We start from the raw sequence: 17,524 nt of genomic DNA, 5'->3' as shown, positions 1-17,524 counted from the left end.
CGTCGAGCACAGGCCGCGGCCGACGTCGACGCTGCCTTCGCATGTCACAATAGGCAGCGGCATGCGCCTTACTCCTTTTCGGGCATGAATACAACGCACAAAAGAGGACGCGAACAACCTTTTTTCTCGTTGTCCCCCCCCAGAAAACTATCTTTACCCTTTAGTCTTCAGTTCAGTCTGTTTTAGTAAATGGCATAGCTCCCAGCAATGCGCGTCGGGGTTGAGGCCCTTTGTCATGCAAGTGCCCTTTGTAAAAAAAAAAAGGAATACAAATAACTACCGCTAAAAGTTGATTTGGTGTCAGTGATTTAGCAATTTAGTGGCTCAACAAAGGCTTGTAAAAGAGTTTATTTAAATATAATCTATAGAGGACGTGCTGATTTATAGTTGCTAGCTTTTTGCAAGCCAATATATAATACATAGATATTATATTTCAAATTCTTTAATAAGCGGATTATGCCCGCTCATAAGAAGCGAGACAATACTAAGCGTATTATTTTGACGGATGACTTACCCTTGTTAGTTCAGCATGTATCCTGTGGTGTTCCTCCATATAAACTTTACGAAGGGCTTTTTTTTCAAGGATGAGATTGGTGATACTTTCAAGTGTGTTAGCCGCTAGAAAATCAGCATTTTGACGAACTATTCTCCCAATTGTTTCAGTAGTTTCAACGATTGTATCCCACGCCTAAAAAGAAGAAGAGAAAAATTACTAATAACTCACTAAGACTGTACGACTCCATAAATATTCCACGTTAGCAAAAGGCATTTATTAATTGCACGTATCTGCAAGAACTCGTTTTTGCTGCTATTAACCGGCTTCTACACACTATGGGAACGTCAATAAGAGTCAAGATTCAAAACGAGCTTGTGCCTATCTTCTCCACTTCTTACACACTCACTTGGACACCTACACACTAGGCTACCATCTAATCTAGCTAGCCTCCATCAGAAGGCACGTAAACATAATGTTATATTTTATCGTATCGAGGGTGCACCGGTTTTAAACATCCCGGCTCGTCATGCGCCATTTTCATGTCCCGTTTATAGGTTATAAGCTGTTTTATGTCTAGCTCAAGTCCGGAATATATTTAATTCATTGTTACATAAGCACTTAGCTATTCTCCGTGGGCACTTTATTTAAAAGTGGTACTGGCTACTTAGAGGTCCCAACAGGCAGGCAGGCAGCGATGAACAAAGCCCAACGTTTTGCATCAACTTTATCCAGTGCGTTCGTATGTAGCAGCTCCCCCGGAAAAGCACAGAAGAAACAATTGTACTACATCATTACATTTAAAGTCTCTGATGAGCGTACATGACTACGAGCAGCCGATGCCGCTATACTGGGCTGCTGTTCGTAGTCAGAATTACCGACTGCGAGATAAGCGCCAGCCAACCAGTTAAAACTAACGCCTAACCCCATGGGTATACACATAAACATAACGCGCGTGCCCCTTGTTCGAAGCAATGATGAACCCCTAAGCGATGTACCCTCGAAAGTATTGATCTCAGTGATGACGCCAACGCTGTGTTCGATGGTGACGCACGAGATCTATTTATGTATTGACATGTATGAATGCAATCAAGTTTGAAAGTTCCTACGCCATTCGACAATATTCTAAGAGGCAAGGCAGGCGCTTAGATGATTACATAGACCGAGCATGAGACGTTTTTCCTTGGGCGGTACGTTGAGAATAACGGTTAGCAAGACTGATGAACGTGTTGCCCCGCATAGCGTATGCTTGAGTTTAGCATCTCTGGGTAAACTGGCAGCGTTTAGAAAGAGGATTGGGAGCTGCTGTTAAATTTGATTTTGACTAATGTCATGTTAAACCACAGTCAGCTTGTCCATGACGCATATTTAGGAAAATAGGCGAGGAAATTTCACCGTTTCTTGCTTATATTTTGTCCGAATATGATTGAATTAATGTGTTAACTAGAAGCTTGGTTTACAAGTTTTCCAAGAGCATCATATTCAAGTCCATGGCCGTGCCATTTCTACGTATAGTGATTTTGTGAAGCTTGACTGAGGAGGTTGATTCGGCAAACACTTCCCAAAAAAAACTACGACGTAACTAACCACACTCATTATATGACGACTCTTAACTTTTTTGTCTTTTACCAACGTCGAAATCAATAAGATAGAAACGATTCGACCCTATCAGGCCAGTACATATAGGTATTTAATTAGAATTTGTACAATTAATTTCCTCCGATGCATTAGTTTGTAGCAATAACCAGTCAATGTTGTATGAGGGATGGGGAACAGGGTCGGTGGAATTGCACCTCTTTAAACAAGCAAACGATAATTGCAATTGAACGGTATGCTTTAGTACCGACTGTTATTCAGAACCACCAGTAACCTACTCATCGTTGTGGTACGTTCACTGGGCAGACTTCGCACCATAAAAGTTGCACGAAACAGCAAAATCAGTTTGTTTAGCGGATTACCTTCATTCGTCTGCTTCACCACATTAATCCAGCATGCGCAATTGTTGTATAAAACCCACGTATATATAAATTGATATCGAAATACTGAGACAGCAAAGCTTTACGCGAACTTCCACACCTGTGTCGTCTGCGTTACGCTTCTCAAGAGTTTAGGGATAATAACTAACGGTGATGTAGCGTTTGTTCAGTAACTGCGTTTCTTGAAAACCCGTACAATGTTTATTGACGAGTCGGGCAGAGTTAGTGTTAATTATGCGTAATGAAAAAATGTGCAACATCGGACGTTGACAGGAGGAGCAGTGACGACTTAGCTCATCAATTTTGTAACTGAACAGCGGTTACATGTGTTTACAATGACCTTATATCATAGAGCTTAAAACGTCAGATACTGGTCTACAAAATAAATCAAATCAGACTACTATCTAGTCTAGCTTTTTGAACTAATTATACAAAAAAAAAAATTGTGTAAAAATACATTCCGGGATGCTGCTGATGCAGCGCATCGATATTTCCTTTCGTTCATACGTTGGTGATCCAAAGTGGGATCGGTCCTTCAGCTTATTCTCACGCAGCATTTTAAATAGTGCGATTGAAAGCTGAGAAGATACAAACCAGCAAATTACCTTTTAAGATGAACTCATAAACCCTGTCTATATAACAATGGCATTGCCAGTATTCCATTAACGTTAAAGAATTCATGAGGGAAGGGAGTTGCATTTCGACAAGAGCTCACTCACCTTTTTAATAAGACTCCCGCGAAGCTCTTCGAGGTTGCCGTTAAGTTTTCCCGCCTGTACGAACATCGACGTCATGGCGAGCGAATACTCCCTGTCCGCTTTCACCTTGATCTGAACGCAGCGTCGAAGGTGCTCGAGCAGCTCGATTTCTGCATCTTGTACGTTAAGTAAAGCGTCGTGGCTCTCGAAGCCTTGCAGGTCACTGGCGAACCCCATCGTCAGGTTCCTACGCGTTTATGGAAAGAGAGGAATGAAAAATTGATACAGCAATGCAATATGAAACAGTTTTCTGAAAGAAGGGTCTAACCTCGCCTTAATGGTTTTTGAAAGACCCTGGCAAAATTTTCCTTAAGCTAATTTGGCAGACCGGATGGTGACATTAAAAATTCTCAGACATACGTATGATTCTCTTCTGACTGCAGAGTACTTCATGTAACTAAAAATTAACTGCATTTTTACCTCTGATAATTTAGAAGGAATTTATAATTTTATAGGATTTTAGTCACTTTTGCTTGTTTCTAAGAGAGCTCCCTTTATTTTGCAGACCACAAATGATGTTAACATCCAATACATTATAGGTGCTCATTCTTTTTCAGACACATCAAGTCGAGCCGCTAGTAAATCCGATGTCATAAAGTTTGCCGTTCCGGCTCAAGTTCTGTGCTGCTTTAATCGGCCGCGCTTTAAATGCAACACTACCCAATAGATTATTGAAAAATCAATGCAGCAACTGCTGTCATCGGCCCGCGTACCATTATCCTGGCACGCGACAAGACCAATCAACATCTCATCTGAGTTGGCTCCGGCTACGCCACACCCGCCACCTGCATTTTTCCCACGCGTAGAGGTACCTAACCCGACCACCGCGCTATGTATGTTTGCACGATTGCACGACCGCGGTTTCGTGTATCGATTATTAAATCGATATACCCGTTTTTCGAGCCTAAAAATACATGGAGCTAGAGACCTCTTGCATCAGGACGTTTTGCCATACCATCAAATCACCTCCTTGTCAAGTGGCACCACGATGATTCCCTCAAAGTACTCGCGTACATACTCGATCGATGCTGTTGTGCGCTATTGCCTATTGTGTGCTCCTGCCGCTGTCGGCTAAGGTGATCAGGCATCACGCAAATTATCGTCATGCACCGTTTTCCTAAACCCAAGCGTTTAGACATACGGAAGCGGACGAATAGGAAGATCCACCTCAGTTGTGAGACGTAACGAAAACCGCCGTAATCCTGCACATACACCTCATACATGAATCTGGCTAGCGACAGGATTACATTTCCAGCTCTTTTACCGTTGCTACTGCATATATACGATAAGTATGTACCATTGTTTCGCAGTACGAGTAAAATCAGAACCATATTTGTATTGGGTCAGCGGTCTGATGCTAAGTGCTGAATTACCCACCGGAGGCCGTGGGCGCACGCGCTGGGTAGATCACCATAAGCTAATAGAAACGCTTAGAGAAGGGAAAGAGTGCGATGCACGAGGATGAAACGTGGGATGGTTACATTGATATCGTCGGACGAGCAATCGCTTTACTGGGGTGCGTACGGCGGCCCTAAGAAAAACAATGGACCTTGCGAATGGGCACAAATTTGACCTTAGGTCGTGTGATAATTTGTGTCGATCGACCGTTGTACAAGACGTCATAGAAAAGTTGTATTGGCCATGTTGAAGCGTTCGTAGTATTCTTTCAGCTGTTCAACGTAGACGTACTATTGTTCAATGTGATGTTACGACGCGATCTTAAGAGCTTAACAAATGACTTAAACGCATTTGTAAAGTTATAGATTGAAGCCAGTCTATCTCAGTCTGCAACTTGGAGTAGCTGTACGAGCTCGCGTTTCGTTTTGTTAAAATAAGCGTATGATTTCGTCCATCAGTTGTTCTATGAGAATCTATTGATTAATGAAAGTGATGGGAGATAGAAACGCTTAACGAATAGAAAGCCACCATTTACCGCCTATAAAATGGCTAGTAATTTCTTAAAGAATTTGCGTATATCTAGCTTAATACGGCTCCAATGTAAACGAAAAACGAATATTTTTGGACTATGCCGATTTGTTTTGCCGTATCTTTAGAGTACACACTTCAGAGCATCGAGTTAAAGAAAAATATGGCTATGGTATGCGCTACTGCTCAGAGACTCGATGGAAGTATCACCTAATAGACGCATTATATATCCAGCTGTTACTTCCGATAATAATAAATACTTAATTCTTAAAAAAAAATACTTGAATAGAGAATCTCGTTTTAGAACCCATATTCGCCTTTCATCCACCAGTCAACCGTGCAACTATCCCGATCTAAGTTTCCACACATCCCTTATTGAGGGATCAGTCAAGGGGCTTATATTATGCACAAAGCTGATTTAATTGTCTCCAAAGGAATTGCTCTCTAAACGTAGATTATCAGCTCCGTACAATATGCGCACGCTATTTTCATTTACTTAACGTAAATAGAAATGCTTCCTTTGAATGGCAGAATCGACCCAATTTTAAGAACCATTAGCCGTTACCTCCGTATGGTCTCATTCAGCAGCCGTCTACTTCACCTTAGTTCCTATAAACTATGTCTATTTCTTTCTAATCCCCATACGAGCTTTAAAATGAAAGTTCATATTGCGTTTGCTATATCGTGAATCGCTGTCCTTACTACGCTTTCGTAATAGATTCTGCTAGCCCGACAAAAAAAATATACTTTTATGCGCCCAAGCGGCCATTTGATAGAAAGCAAATTTAAGTATATTCAGTCATATTGGTCGCATATCACCGATAGGTAAAAAAACATGTTGATTTTTTCTGCATTCCTGCTTGTAAATACACAGAATGGAGTGAACCATATGACGCGTATCTGCGACGCGTATTTGAAGATCATTTTAGAAATGACCGTGATCTTGTCGACTAATCTTCATTTAGACTTTAATTCCATCAAATGCTCGTGTAGAAATGCTTCTTTTAACGAAGGCGTTGCAGGTTCCTTTGTGAGACCTAGTAGAACTTTATATCGTCGACCTGTACTTTATAACGGTTCGCCGGGCTTCTCTGTCTAGCTGTATGTCTATCTGCGCGCGTATGTATGTGTGTATCCGACGCAGCTGCTTGAATCGGGGAATAGGCTGTTGGGTCATCGGTTGAAGTCGATTGGCAATACGCTCAAGCATTTACCTACGGTCGACCGCGCACATTATCATTGAATCTGCACATCTGAGCAACAGAAATCTTTCGTTATCTACTCCTAGGTGTATCTGCTTCACCATTCGGTGGACAGGGACACCAATAGGCAGAAGCCAATGCAATAGTCAACAGCGGCCGCTCTACGAGGATGCCCCAGCTAGTCGACGAAACAACATCGCATACGATGCGGGACGGATCTGTTTTCACCCAGTATAACACAAAATGGCAGATGAACAGAATACTAATCGTTATCGATGAAAACTGGTTATAAGGTGTGGCAACGGAACCTTTGAAGTACAGCTGTGCCAGCTCAACAGCGACTCGGCCTACTCGAAGCACGCATAAACAACAGCTGGCCAGTGGCAAGAAACCAAAGAATCGTAAAATTGAATGCGTGGATACGTTCTGGGAGGGTACGTATAGTCCGCTAACCGCGAGTTATCAATGAGGCCGCCTAGTCTGAGTTGATAATTTTGACAACTGATCTGGCGCGCAAATCTGTTACGGATAACTGCAAGTCAGTCGTCTCTTTTTTTAGTAAACGCAACACTGTTTAAAAGTTTATCGAACGCTGTAGGTAATAAAACCCAAAGCTGAAAGTTCCACCTTCGAAGGATCGTCTGGGTAAGTTGTTTTTTGGTGAAAGAGGTTTTTTTTTCATCTGTACTTGTATCGATGGCCTAATTGCGTGCAGTTTATTTGAGCGAATGTCACTCCAGGAGCATCAGTGGCTTATCTGGTATTTTTGTAGAATTAACTAAATCAAATAAAGAGATAGACCCTCGGGAAGTTGTTTAGCACCGTTCAAGAGGAAACTTGGTTTAATGGATTGAGCACTGGAACGCCTCGAATAAACTTATTTTAGGAAGGCATCATGCCAGCAGAAAATCGAACGATATCTAACATGTAACTTTGTGCGTATATTTGATTGTGCATGGACAATTTTATGTTTTCGGTTCATGGGCAAACGGTTATGCTACGTTTAGGACAGGAAGGATCCGATACAAAATGCCAAAGCTATAATATCAAAATCGTGCATTTTAATCGGGCGGAAATTTTAGCTAACCAGCTTTCTTTTCTTCGCGTTTAATTGTGCTTCTATTAGAAAGCTGCATGTATGTGAAATTATAGGTTGTCTCATACATGTAGTAGAGAAATCTATGTGTATTTTTAGACGTTCCTTAATGTCTATTTCAAAAATCTATGCTCTTCCGTCACCAACATAGCACACTAGCGTATAGAATTATACGTTCATTTTACGAGTTACGAACTCTTTTCGTGGATATATAAAGCATACGAATTTCAATCGCCTGCAGCGGCTGGGCATGTGGAAAGTTCCAAACTATCGACTAGCCTTATCAGCAACTACAAAGAAAACGGCATACTTAATAAACCATTCAATGCTAGTAAAATATAGTAATTTATTTTATTAACATATTTCCAAGTGCAACAGCTCATTAATTTCCAGTCCCAAATGCTTGATTACTTCATTCTAATTCGTATTGACGGTGCATTTTGCCCCCATTCAAACATAATCAGATACGGTCAAACTCAGCCCAAAATCATAATCCTTTAGCAATCACTCAGCAGAGTTCTACTCGGCCCTGCCTAGTGGGGTACAGACAATGACTAAGAGCCACTCATTGGCATATTATATTCAATGAGGTCTAATAATACAAACTTCACGCATATCCAACCCAAAGGATTGTTATCCGTATAGTATATTGTGCTGTTCATCTTTTTTGCCTGTACGTCCGATACTTGGCCAAAATCTAGCAGCCTCCGATATTGAAGAAAGATCTAATTTCGTGGCTATATATAGAAGAATGTACAATCTTTTCGTTGCCTTCGTAGAAGGCTCATCAATTCAAAGGAAATCATAGAAAGAGCTTGGTCGTTATACGCTTCCCAATGAAGTTAGCCTACACATGATCCTATTGATCTGCTGTTAGATGTCATCCACTGAACGACTGTGTATATATAAAGGTACTCTTAATTGTTTACTGCCCGTATTTGCAATTAGCCCTACTCTGTTCGTCTGCGACTGCGAATTTCATCACACTAGGTAAAATCGTACTAGAAATAAACCTTGTTCCTTTTACTTCTATAAAACTACTACGGAGCATAACTTCTTAAAACAACAACAACAACACTTACACAAAACAAACTTATCGAACATCCATGGACTTCTATATAGGCGAAATGCGAAAGAAAAAACGTTGAGACATCTATCATCTGTACGGAAACGAGGCGGCAAAATCGTCCTAGCTTTACCCGCTTCTCGAAGCCTTTTTGACACCACCATTAGACAGTGGCCAAACGGTCTCTCCGATGTTCGTCGTGCACGACGCAGCGCTCGATCTAGCGGGCGATTGATACGGTTAGAATCTTCCACGATTTTCTCGTACCGTGACTTTAATCGAGTTCCTGTACAATCTAATGGAAAGCCGCGCGTCCATTGCTGAAGGTATAGAATCTTGAATGTCTTGCCGTTATTTTCGCTGTTACTATAGTTCTGGCTAACCGAGAGAACAACCGCGCAATATATTTTTTTCTACAATGTAGCAATGTTCATTGGAAATTCGTGCAGCGGCTATATGTATGTACGTATGTATGTTTTTGACTATTCTTATCAGTATACAGGGTGGAGCAAAAGTCCTTGGACAATTTGAGCGTCTTCATTTATACATGTATATATATATATGAGGCATACACGTACGCTTTGTATATCTGTCAAGTGAGCCTTCAAAATACCTTCGCCCCACCCTGTATCTTTATAAACGGCAGAAAAAGTAAAAAAAAAAAACAGTTATTTACACTGCTTAAGTTGCCGCAAATTAATAGGTCGAAATTGTTCGATGTGAATCTTTACTAGAAGTATATATTTCCGAGAGCAATCACAATCCATAGAGGCGCTATGTATAGAATAATAGAATTATTATGTTTTCTGAAATACGTTACATTTCATTATAGTGATAAATAGTAGTAATAGTTGAAATAAAATTGTAAGCGCTCCTTTATTATAGCTAACTCTAAAATTACTCAATTCCGCCTGGTGGAAAGCAAACCATGGCGAACGGCTATTTTACTTTAGTCAAGAACAATGCCATGAGTACCGTCCTCCACACAACAACCCCAGCGACAAAGTTTTCAATGATCTTTCAAGCATGATAACGACTGAGAAACTGCGATGGGCCTATAGGGTAGTGGCACTCATCTCTGCATAGGACTATACTGGTTATTACAACTTCCACTATTTAAACTTGCCGTTTTTGACGGCATCTTACTTACTAACTATTTGCTGTCCCGTTTTTTCCTGTCGATCATTTGTACGTACGTACGTACGTACGTCTCCTGGCGTTCGCGCGATTCAGGTCTCAAGCCATGATTCGTTCGATCGAACAAGCCGCAATTCAATACTTGTCACAGTTTGTGGCAGCTGCTCGCGTCTATCGTGAGTCGCCGACGGCGTCCCCACTATCTGCGAGAACGAATGAGATTTTTGCTGCTACTACTGAAGCTGATAGCAGCAGAAATTTATTGCGACTTTTCCTCCTCCGCGTCGGCTTCTGTATTGTTCAGCCATAGTAGATGGACACACCAGCTACTGGTATAGCCATCGTTGTCCTGCCACTTTTACTCTTTGTCGCAGAAGTCCACACAAAATGCCGCTACTATTGCCGCTGCTGTCGTTAATGGAGCGTGGACTTATAGGGGAGGATACATGAACGTAGAAACGGTGGAGCGCGCTTGAACCACTAACTGATTTTGGTCCATTTCCCCCGCTCCGTGCGCGATGAGATAGTAATATAAGATTCCGATAGTAACAATAATTATACTCATAATACGTGCAAAATGAGGCACTGCCAACTTCAGCGAGCAGGGCAGCTGCCGTCATGGATGACAATGAAACTCCGTCGGCGAAAATAAGAGGATTTTACACCACGCTGAGTGAACGCTGGCCCGTCGATACTATTAACAGGTGGGGCTACGAGGCGCGGCCCCACGAAAACTGCCACCAAAGGAAACCAATATGCGAGAAAATGGAAGATCGTTTTTTGCTACGGCCTTTATCGATTTGTTGCTCTGATTGACATCATCACCATCGGTGACACATTCGTTATAGCATTTACATATAAATATATATATATATATATTTGTATCGACCATTATTAAGGTGCAGAAGTGCTTTCATGATAATAAACAGTACCAATAACGATCCATTGTAGCTATTTGTATAAGTCATAACATACACAGTAATTGTAGCCATAAAAGTGACTTCAATTACATTTTATGTTAGCCGATCGTGAGCATTACGCTCGGGTGTAGCTTTTTCGAGCACAAAACGTCGCAGTCCAGTGAGGTCGTCGATTTGAAGAAGAAATATAGAAAACAAGAGAGGAATAAGAACGATTAGAGATCTACGAAAGGGGACCTTTGTCAAACGGATGATGGCGGCGGTAGGGCAACGCTATATCGAGGACAGATCGGCTTGCGCTACGATAAATTTAGTTTCACATCGTGCTGTGTTGTAAAGCAGAGATACGACGGGCACCACTGTCGTATTGTAGTGTCGCCTGATGCAAATAGGCCTATTGGTAACATAGAATCGACGCCGCCCGCTTTTCGAAGAGATGCATTCGGTCAACTAATCGACACTTGTCGACATATTTCGAATGGGCAATCGCCGCCCCTGCTGCTGCGCGTGTGATGACCAGACTAGCATTAGCATAGGATAGGTGCATCCAATTACGGTTAAGAGGAAGTTTACACAAGTAGAGTCAATCAATAAAAGCATCCGATGGGTTAATCAACAATTATCAGTATCAGGAACTGCTTCCTAAACAGGCGTTACTTGAGGTGATGTAGGTCCATTGTTGTGCTCAATAGTTCAAAATGGCAAAAAGGCAGAAAAATCATCGATGGGTTTCGGACAGAGCACGCCTGTACGGCCGGAACCGAATGTACGGCTCGCACTATCTGGCTACAGACGCCAAGATAGTTCTGAGCGTTGCATAGCCGTTGACTGCGTGCTAGACGTATGTTTGTTAAAAATTCACTTTTCGGTATATATATATATATATATATATATATATATATATATATATATATTTCAATATCTATAAATGAGCAAAGAACGGGGTCAGAGCAAATGTCCAAGCCTATTCTTTCTGAAATCTTATTCATATATAGAAATTATTTCGGCTTGATAATGATTCCTGTGCAAACTTTGGTATTATCAGCTGATGCTTGCAGCCACTAGATCATTTAGCGATAGTGATGGCGTCTTTCAGCACTCACAAGAAACCCTATAAAAGTACTTGTCTATCGTTCCTGCGTCCAGATGAAACAAACCGTATGATGCGTACTCAGTTTCGGAAAGAAAACTCGCTCAGTCTAACCGTTCGGGATCGTTAAGCGGTAGCAAATAATGAGCTACGTTGAACGTCCGATAGCCTTTGAATAGAACGCCATTTTTGCTATGTTATTAAAACGTGTCCATTATTTAGATGTAGATCTTAAAATGGCCACAATATGCCAGTAGTAGCGAATCAATCGACAATGAGACACCATGAAAATGTAGTTGCTACACGCCATTTTGATACTAGTTCGATGTACTATGCTCTAGACGGAACAATATAGTACTAGTAACATAATTTTTAATCAGAATCAGCGGGTGGTGGGCCGCATCAGACTAAGGGTTCTAACTAACAAGCTAAAACGTTAGCGACCAATTATCCGTTGATCATTATTATTCCAGTAGCGTACAATTGATTAGCCCTCGCTATCCAGGCAGTTAGAAACACTCGTGACGTTGTCTAGGTATATAATAAGCGTTTGCTAAACCGACGATCGATTGTAAAAGGTCAGCCCACGTTGCTCAGACGCAGGATTCGTTGAAATAAGACAGTATCGACATTAAATCTACGGTAGTTCTTTATAGTAAAGCTATAATATAGGCTTGTCGTTTGGCGTCTGTTTGACGCACGAAAAGCGTCCAGTGCCCAGAAGTTGCCGCATTTCAACATAGTGTGCGGCCAATCTGATCCCTTATATCAGTTACGAAGATAAGGCGGTTACTGATTACGTGAGTGTTGCAAAATTTATGGGGGTAAGTTAATTGCGCCTACTATTAACCTACAAAGCCGATCTGTTTTTCCATAATGGCGGCGTGCGTAAATGCTATCTCTGTTTAACTTCATTTGTCGGTGCTGCCGTCGTTGCTGGTGCTGGTTTTGCTATGGTGTATATATATATTTTTCAGTAGATTTTTGTTCTTACTGATGTTGGTGCCGCTGGTTGCCAGCCACATGCTGTCTGTTTGATACAAATTCTGCCTCCTTTATTAACAACGAAGACATCGCTATCCGTCTTGTGTGTTTCAGCAGCTAGGGGAAGAACAAATGGATTCGGCCGCTCTAGTTCTTACATTGTCGTCGGACTTCTCAATTCTGTCAATGTTCACGCTTTATGACGCCGACGTCACAAATGAAGTTGGCCAACGGCAGAAGCGGCCATTCCGTCATTTACCGAAACATTCTCACATCAAAGGCGGGTAGCCATACGACACACACTGTTAGAAGTCTCCCATTCCACTCACGCTATCCTCGAGCACACGAACATTTCTTCGCTTCTCAGTGCCCTGGGGCAAACACCCTGAGCGAAGTGCCACGGTTTTGCAAATTTACCCGCCACAACTATTTGAAGTAATTGCCCATCGGCCACTGACCATGCAAGGTGCGACCACCCACATTTGTAAACGTAATTTCAGCGTCTTCTTGTAGCGGCGACGCTCACATAGCTAAACATGCATGCGCACAAGCAAGCGCGGCGGCGAATAGAAAAATGAATGGAATGACAGAAATACAAGGCACTAGTGTCCTAAATTATGCACTTGGTCCTAACTCAAGCCACCGCGTTTTCTAGCTCGAGACTGCTTATGGGATTATTTGGACGAGTTCGGGATCAACAACTTAGATAGATAAATACACATTTCCAAACCTGCACGCTGGTACTGACGCTTTTCTTTGTTTACTGGGCAGCCAGAAAAGTAATGAAGCTAGGCTTGTAGATTAGCGTAAGGATATGAGTGAATGAGATTACGTAAAGAACTGATGTGGCCTAAGTGCTGCTATGCAGTCCGTGCAACTTGATAACATCCAATAGAAATTTTAATATCTTTTTACCCCAGATTTGCCATACGCTGGCTATATTAGCTACGTCACTTGATGCGTACAGAAAGCAAATGTAGTCAATCGTTTAATTTATAAACGCAGCACGAACCGAATAGACAGAGCAATTTATATATATATATATATATATATACATATATATAGTGGGTAGGAGCATATTTGACTACACATCCATATCTTTAAAGCTTGCTCGGTAGGTCTATAAAAAGAATCAGTGAATCAGGGAGACATCAACAGATAGCGTCGTCTACCCTGCTTATTCCGTGTAAACGAACAGGGCAATATTTTTATTAACAATAATACCACCACCAACAACAAGAACATTGCGATGGAAGTGTATAAGTGATAAATATGATTGCTACTATCGTGGTGTGTCAAGGCTGGTGCGTCTATAGATACACCCCCCACCCCACCCCACCCCGTACGCTTACCAGTCTAAGTCTACACCTCGGCTATTAGGCTGTTATCATCAATACTTATTGTTAATGACAACCCCAGCAGCAACAACAAAGACAACCATAAGTAGCGACACGCATGACAATTGCAGGATAGTTTTACCAGTCCGTAGGGTAATACCATCTAACTTATTTGTAGCGGGCCCAACGGGCTGAAGAACAAAATAGATACGGGTTACTTAATCCGATTGGGGGTAACATTTGTCTGCGACGTCAAGAAGCAGCAATCGCAGAAGTTACAACAGCTACAGTTAACGTATGCCGACAAGAATGTGACAAAGTTGTTGACTTATCGATAACTCGCAGCTTTATTATTACAGACTATTCCTGCAGCCCTCGTGGTACCTTTAGCACGAACAGCTTTGTAGATCCCGAACAGTGTCGATGATGTCACTTGCTCTGTGTTCCTTTGATGAAGCCGTGAGCGGCTGACCGCAGTGAGCGCTCGCGGACACGTTTGTGAGCCATCGCCAGCCCCTAAAACTAGTAACATGCGTGGTATCGGCTAAAGAGCGATGGCTCTAGCGACATACTCAGGACACAGGCAAATTTTGTTGCACTACAAGTGATATGGCAAAGGGCTTCTGTTTCCGAAGAGGCTTCTTTTTCTTTACCATTCGATCGCCATTGTCGAGCGAACGAGGAGAAACAAGGCGATGCCGTCTGCGCTGGCCCGGAAGGCGCGTACGGTCGGGCATATGAAAGACAACTGCAACGGCGGGTTTTCGTGAAACTCGTTTGTAAAAATGTGCTAATTGTCGCATGAGGAGTTCATGCATGGTACGCCAAGTAAGCCAAGAGCGCGGCCAACACGGGGAATGCCACTATGCTATGTTCTGTTCCAGTCTGGGTGCGAACAAAATGCGACTATCCCATAGCCAAACACAATCCAAGCTGCGAACGCACAACAATCATGAATCGGGCGGCATATTGATTGTAGGTAAACTAACGCGTTTGTCGCCATTGCTGCTATCGAAAACGACAAATAAGGGCTACTGAAAGTCGACAAGGATCGCGTCCGCGTTGGAATTTACGCTGACGCCGATAGCGGTATTGTTTTGTTGTCTTTCGCAGGTCGGCGTAGTTCCTCTTCATCTGGAGGTTTCCATTCGGCTAACTAATCAACGCCAGCAATATATCAGCAATGGCAGCAGACGCAAAAGCAAGCATCGTTTAGCTTGTGTCAATCAGCTAAGTGTTATGGTCGGCGAACGTCATCAGACAGGAAAGGATAAGACTCGCAAACGACGGTCTTGTACTATAAAACATGTAGTTACGGAAAAGAAGGAAGGTTTTCTTAACCAGAGAAGCTGGCTTGGAACCAGGGTGCAGGCTGCCAGAGCCCTGGCAGACTGCAGACTGGGTAAAACTGCGTCTAGACAGAACGTTAGCTCGAACAATTGTGCAGTGGTGGAGAAGAACGGTACAAGCATAAATAGACCGAAGATTCAATCATAGCAGTGACAAACAGCAGCTTAATGCAAGTTCCATGACGACGCAACCGCCATAAAGTGCAAATCAACTATGGTTATACCGTGTTATAATAATCTAACTAATTGTATAATGTCAAGCTTACCTCAGACGGCATGATACAGCTAATCGTGCGGCGTCTGTGTCGGTGAGAGTCGCCCCAAAATTAGCATCAACCATGGGCAGATGCCGAGTTCAAGACGCGCTTCTAGCTTATTTCGATATGATCACCCGCGTCAATCATATTAAATGTACATACACATAACACCGCCATGCGATAGTGGAAGCAACAGGCGGAACTAAACGGAAGAGAACAAAGGGCAAATTCAGCGATGCGGGAAAATGGGGCAACCGACTGAGTGAGGCAGTGGTGGTAAGAGAAGACAAGGAGTCGGGGGTCGCGTAGAAAGTTGAAAAATGGAAGCGACAATTGTAACGGAACATCAAATCTAGAACAACGAAACTATTGAAAGTATATCAGCTTTATCGATCAGTCGTGTCGATTGTAGTTATCTATTGCAGTGACAGGGTAGATGGCGTACGCATCATTTGATTTGCCCCTACCGAAACCGATTCCGATTTATATGTGTCGTGATTGATAACGTGAGTGTAACATATACTATTATTTAAACAGTGCATTTGGCGATCAGATCGACGATATCTAAATATAACATGTAAATAAGCCGATGCTTTCGCGTAGCGTGTTATTGAACGCCGTATTCACCGCGTGGTAACAACTAACTGGCTCATTTTTGTGAGCCAGCTAGTTGTTTTGTGTCATTCAACATGGCGACAATTGATCTCATAATAATAATATCGAACTACATCCAATCGGATCGAGCATTTGTCGTCTCTATATTTAATCAGTTTTGGGCCGGAAAGGCGCGGATCACCTAATTTCATCACGTAGACCTTCAAACTAGATTTACCTATTTCATTTCGAGGGCAAATGTATTCCAAGTCGAAGGCTGGAAACCGTAGAGTGATCCGTGTTATGCCTCAGAGACCTAGGAGATCGATTCTGCACAGGTCCCTAGTCGGGAGTCGTCACAGTTTTAATGTTACGCACAATATGTATTAAGTGGTAGAAAATGCGCCAGGCATAATAGAGCCGAATAATTATTTAGAACTGAGGTAAAATGATATGCAAATTTCAATCAACCTCCCGATGACAGCATGCCCCCAAGGTGTTTTTGTTCAACGAGATTTCTTCTTAACGAAACCTACCGGTTGTTTGTCTCCATTCGTCTCCCTGGTCCTGGTCTGTACAGCTCACATGTAATCGCTTTTAAGAGGAGTCGATTTCATGAAGAAGCATGTAAAATCAATTAAATCGAGCTCACAGCTACAAACATCTCCGTCGAAGCTGCTAACTGATCGATTTAGGTATAATAGTCGATTTTAAATTAGACCTCAAAAGGTCACTGCCTCGCAGATGCAGTAGTAAGTTTTGTCGAGCGTCTATGTACTCCGTAGACTGCTTTTGCGACCGAAGCCGACCCTATTGCAACACTGTGTTGAAATCAACATTTTAAGCCGTTCACCGCCATTCGACAATGTCCGGGCTCATTATTTGTCTTAACCTAAGAAGAGGGCTTGACTACATTGCAATTATAAAGTTGAAACGCTACACAGAGAACGTAAACAATCAGCATATCGAATCACCCCTGGACCATTTTTTCCAGCTTCTCGTCTGAGGACGATATGCATTTGATACAATAACCAGCAAAACGCATCTTAGCATAGTCAACAGATATGGACAAAAACTAAACGCAACATTCTGCACGGGCGGCAGCACGCTGGCATGTCTTGATTACCTGATCTGTCTCCTGCGTTGATCCCGCCTTGGCAAAATTTATCTCTCTGAGGTAACTAGACACACTTTTTCCGGGACGTTCCACAACGTTGAACGTCGTATCGTTGCTGCCAATGGCACATATCGCGTAGTGGCTGTGGTGATCGTGCCAAAACGAATGTCACGATAAGCGCTAAGCGTAAAAATGTCCTCGCTGACACGCTTGATAGTTCTT

The 17,524-nt window shown here is 42.4% G+C and overlaps 1 protein-coding gene and 1 long non-coding RNA gene across 6 annotated transcripts in view; both read right to left on the bottom strand.

Moving 5' to 3' along the window:
* FER (tyrosine-protein kinase Fer) overlaps window positions 1–17,524 on the bottom strand; it is a 69,054-nt gene that overhangs the window by 14,467 nt on the left and 37,063 nt on the right. For all 5 annotated transcript variants that reach the window (XM_022845759.2, XM_022845758.2, XM_022845757.2 and 2 more), the window contains exons 2-3: window positions 3,189–3,414; window positions 515–688 (exon numbers count right to left, since the gene is read on the bottom strand). In XM_022845759.2, coding sequence (XP_022701494.1) covers window positions 515–688; window positions 3,189–3,404 — 390 coding nt within the window. In that variant the 5' untranslated portion in view covers window positions 3,405–3,414. The remainder of the gene's footprint in view (window positions 1–514; window positions 689–3,188; window positions 3,415–17,524) is intronic.
* LOC111267485 (uncharacterized) lies at window positions 14,306–17,518 on the bottom strand. The gene is made up of 5 exons (XR_002684652.2): window positions 17,312–17,518; window positions 16,722–16,779; window positions 16,424–16,527; window positions 15,601–15,793; window positions 14,306–14,733 (listed from the first exon to the last, which is right to left on the bottom strand). It is a non-coding gene; the product is annotated as an uncharacterized LOC111267485 (long non-coding RNA).

This window comes from Varroa jacobsoni, unplaced genomic scaffold, assembly GCF_002532875.2.
Source record: "Varroa jacobsoni isolate VJ856 unplaced genomic scaffold, vjacob_1.0 scaffold_1193, whole genome shotgun sequence".
Taxonomy (NCBI): Eukaryota; Metazoa; Arthropoda; class Arachnida; order Mesostigmata; family Varroidae; genus Varroa; species Varroa jacobsoni.
Note: the sequence above shows the minus strand (reverse complement) of the source record. Positions and strands in the feature narration are given on the sequence as shown.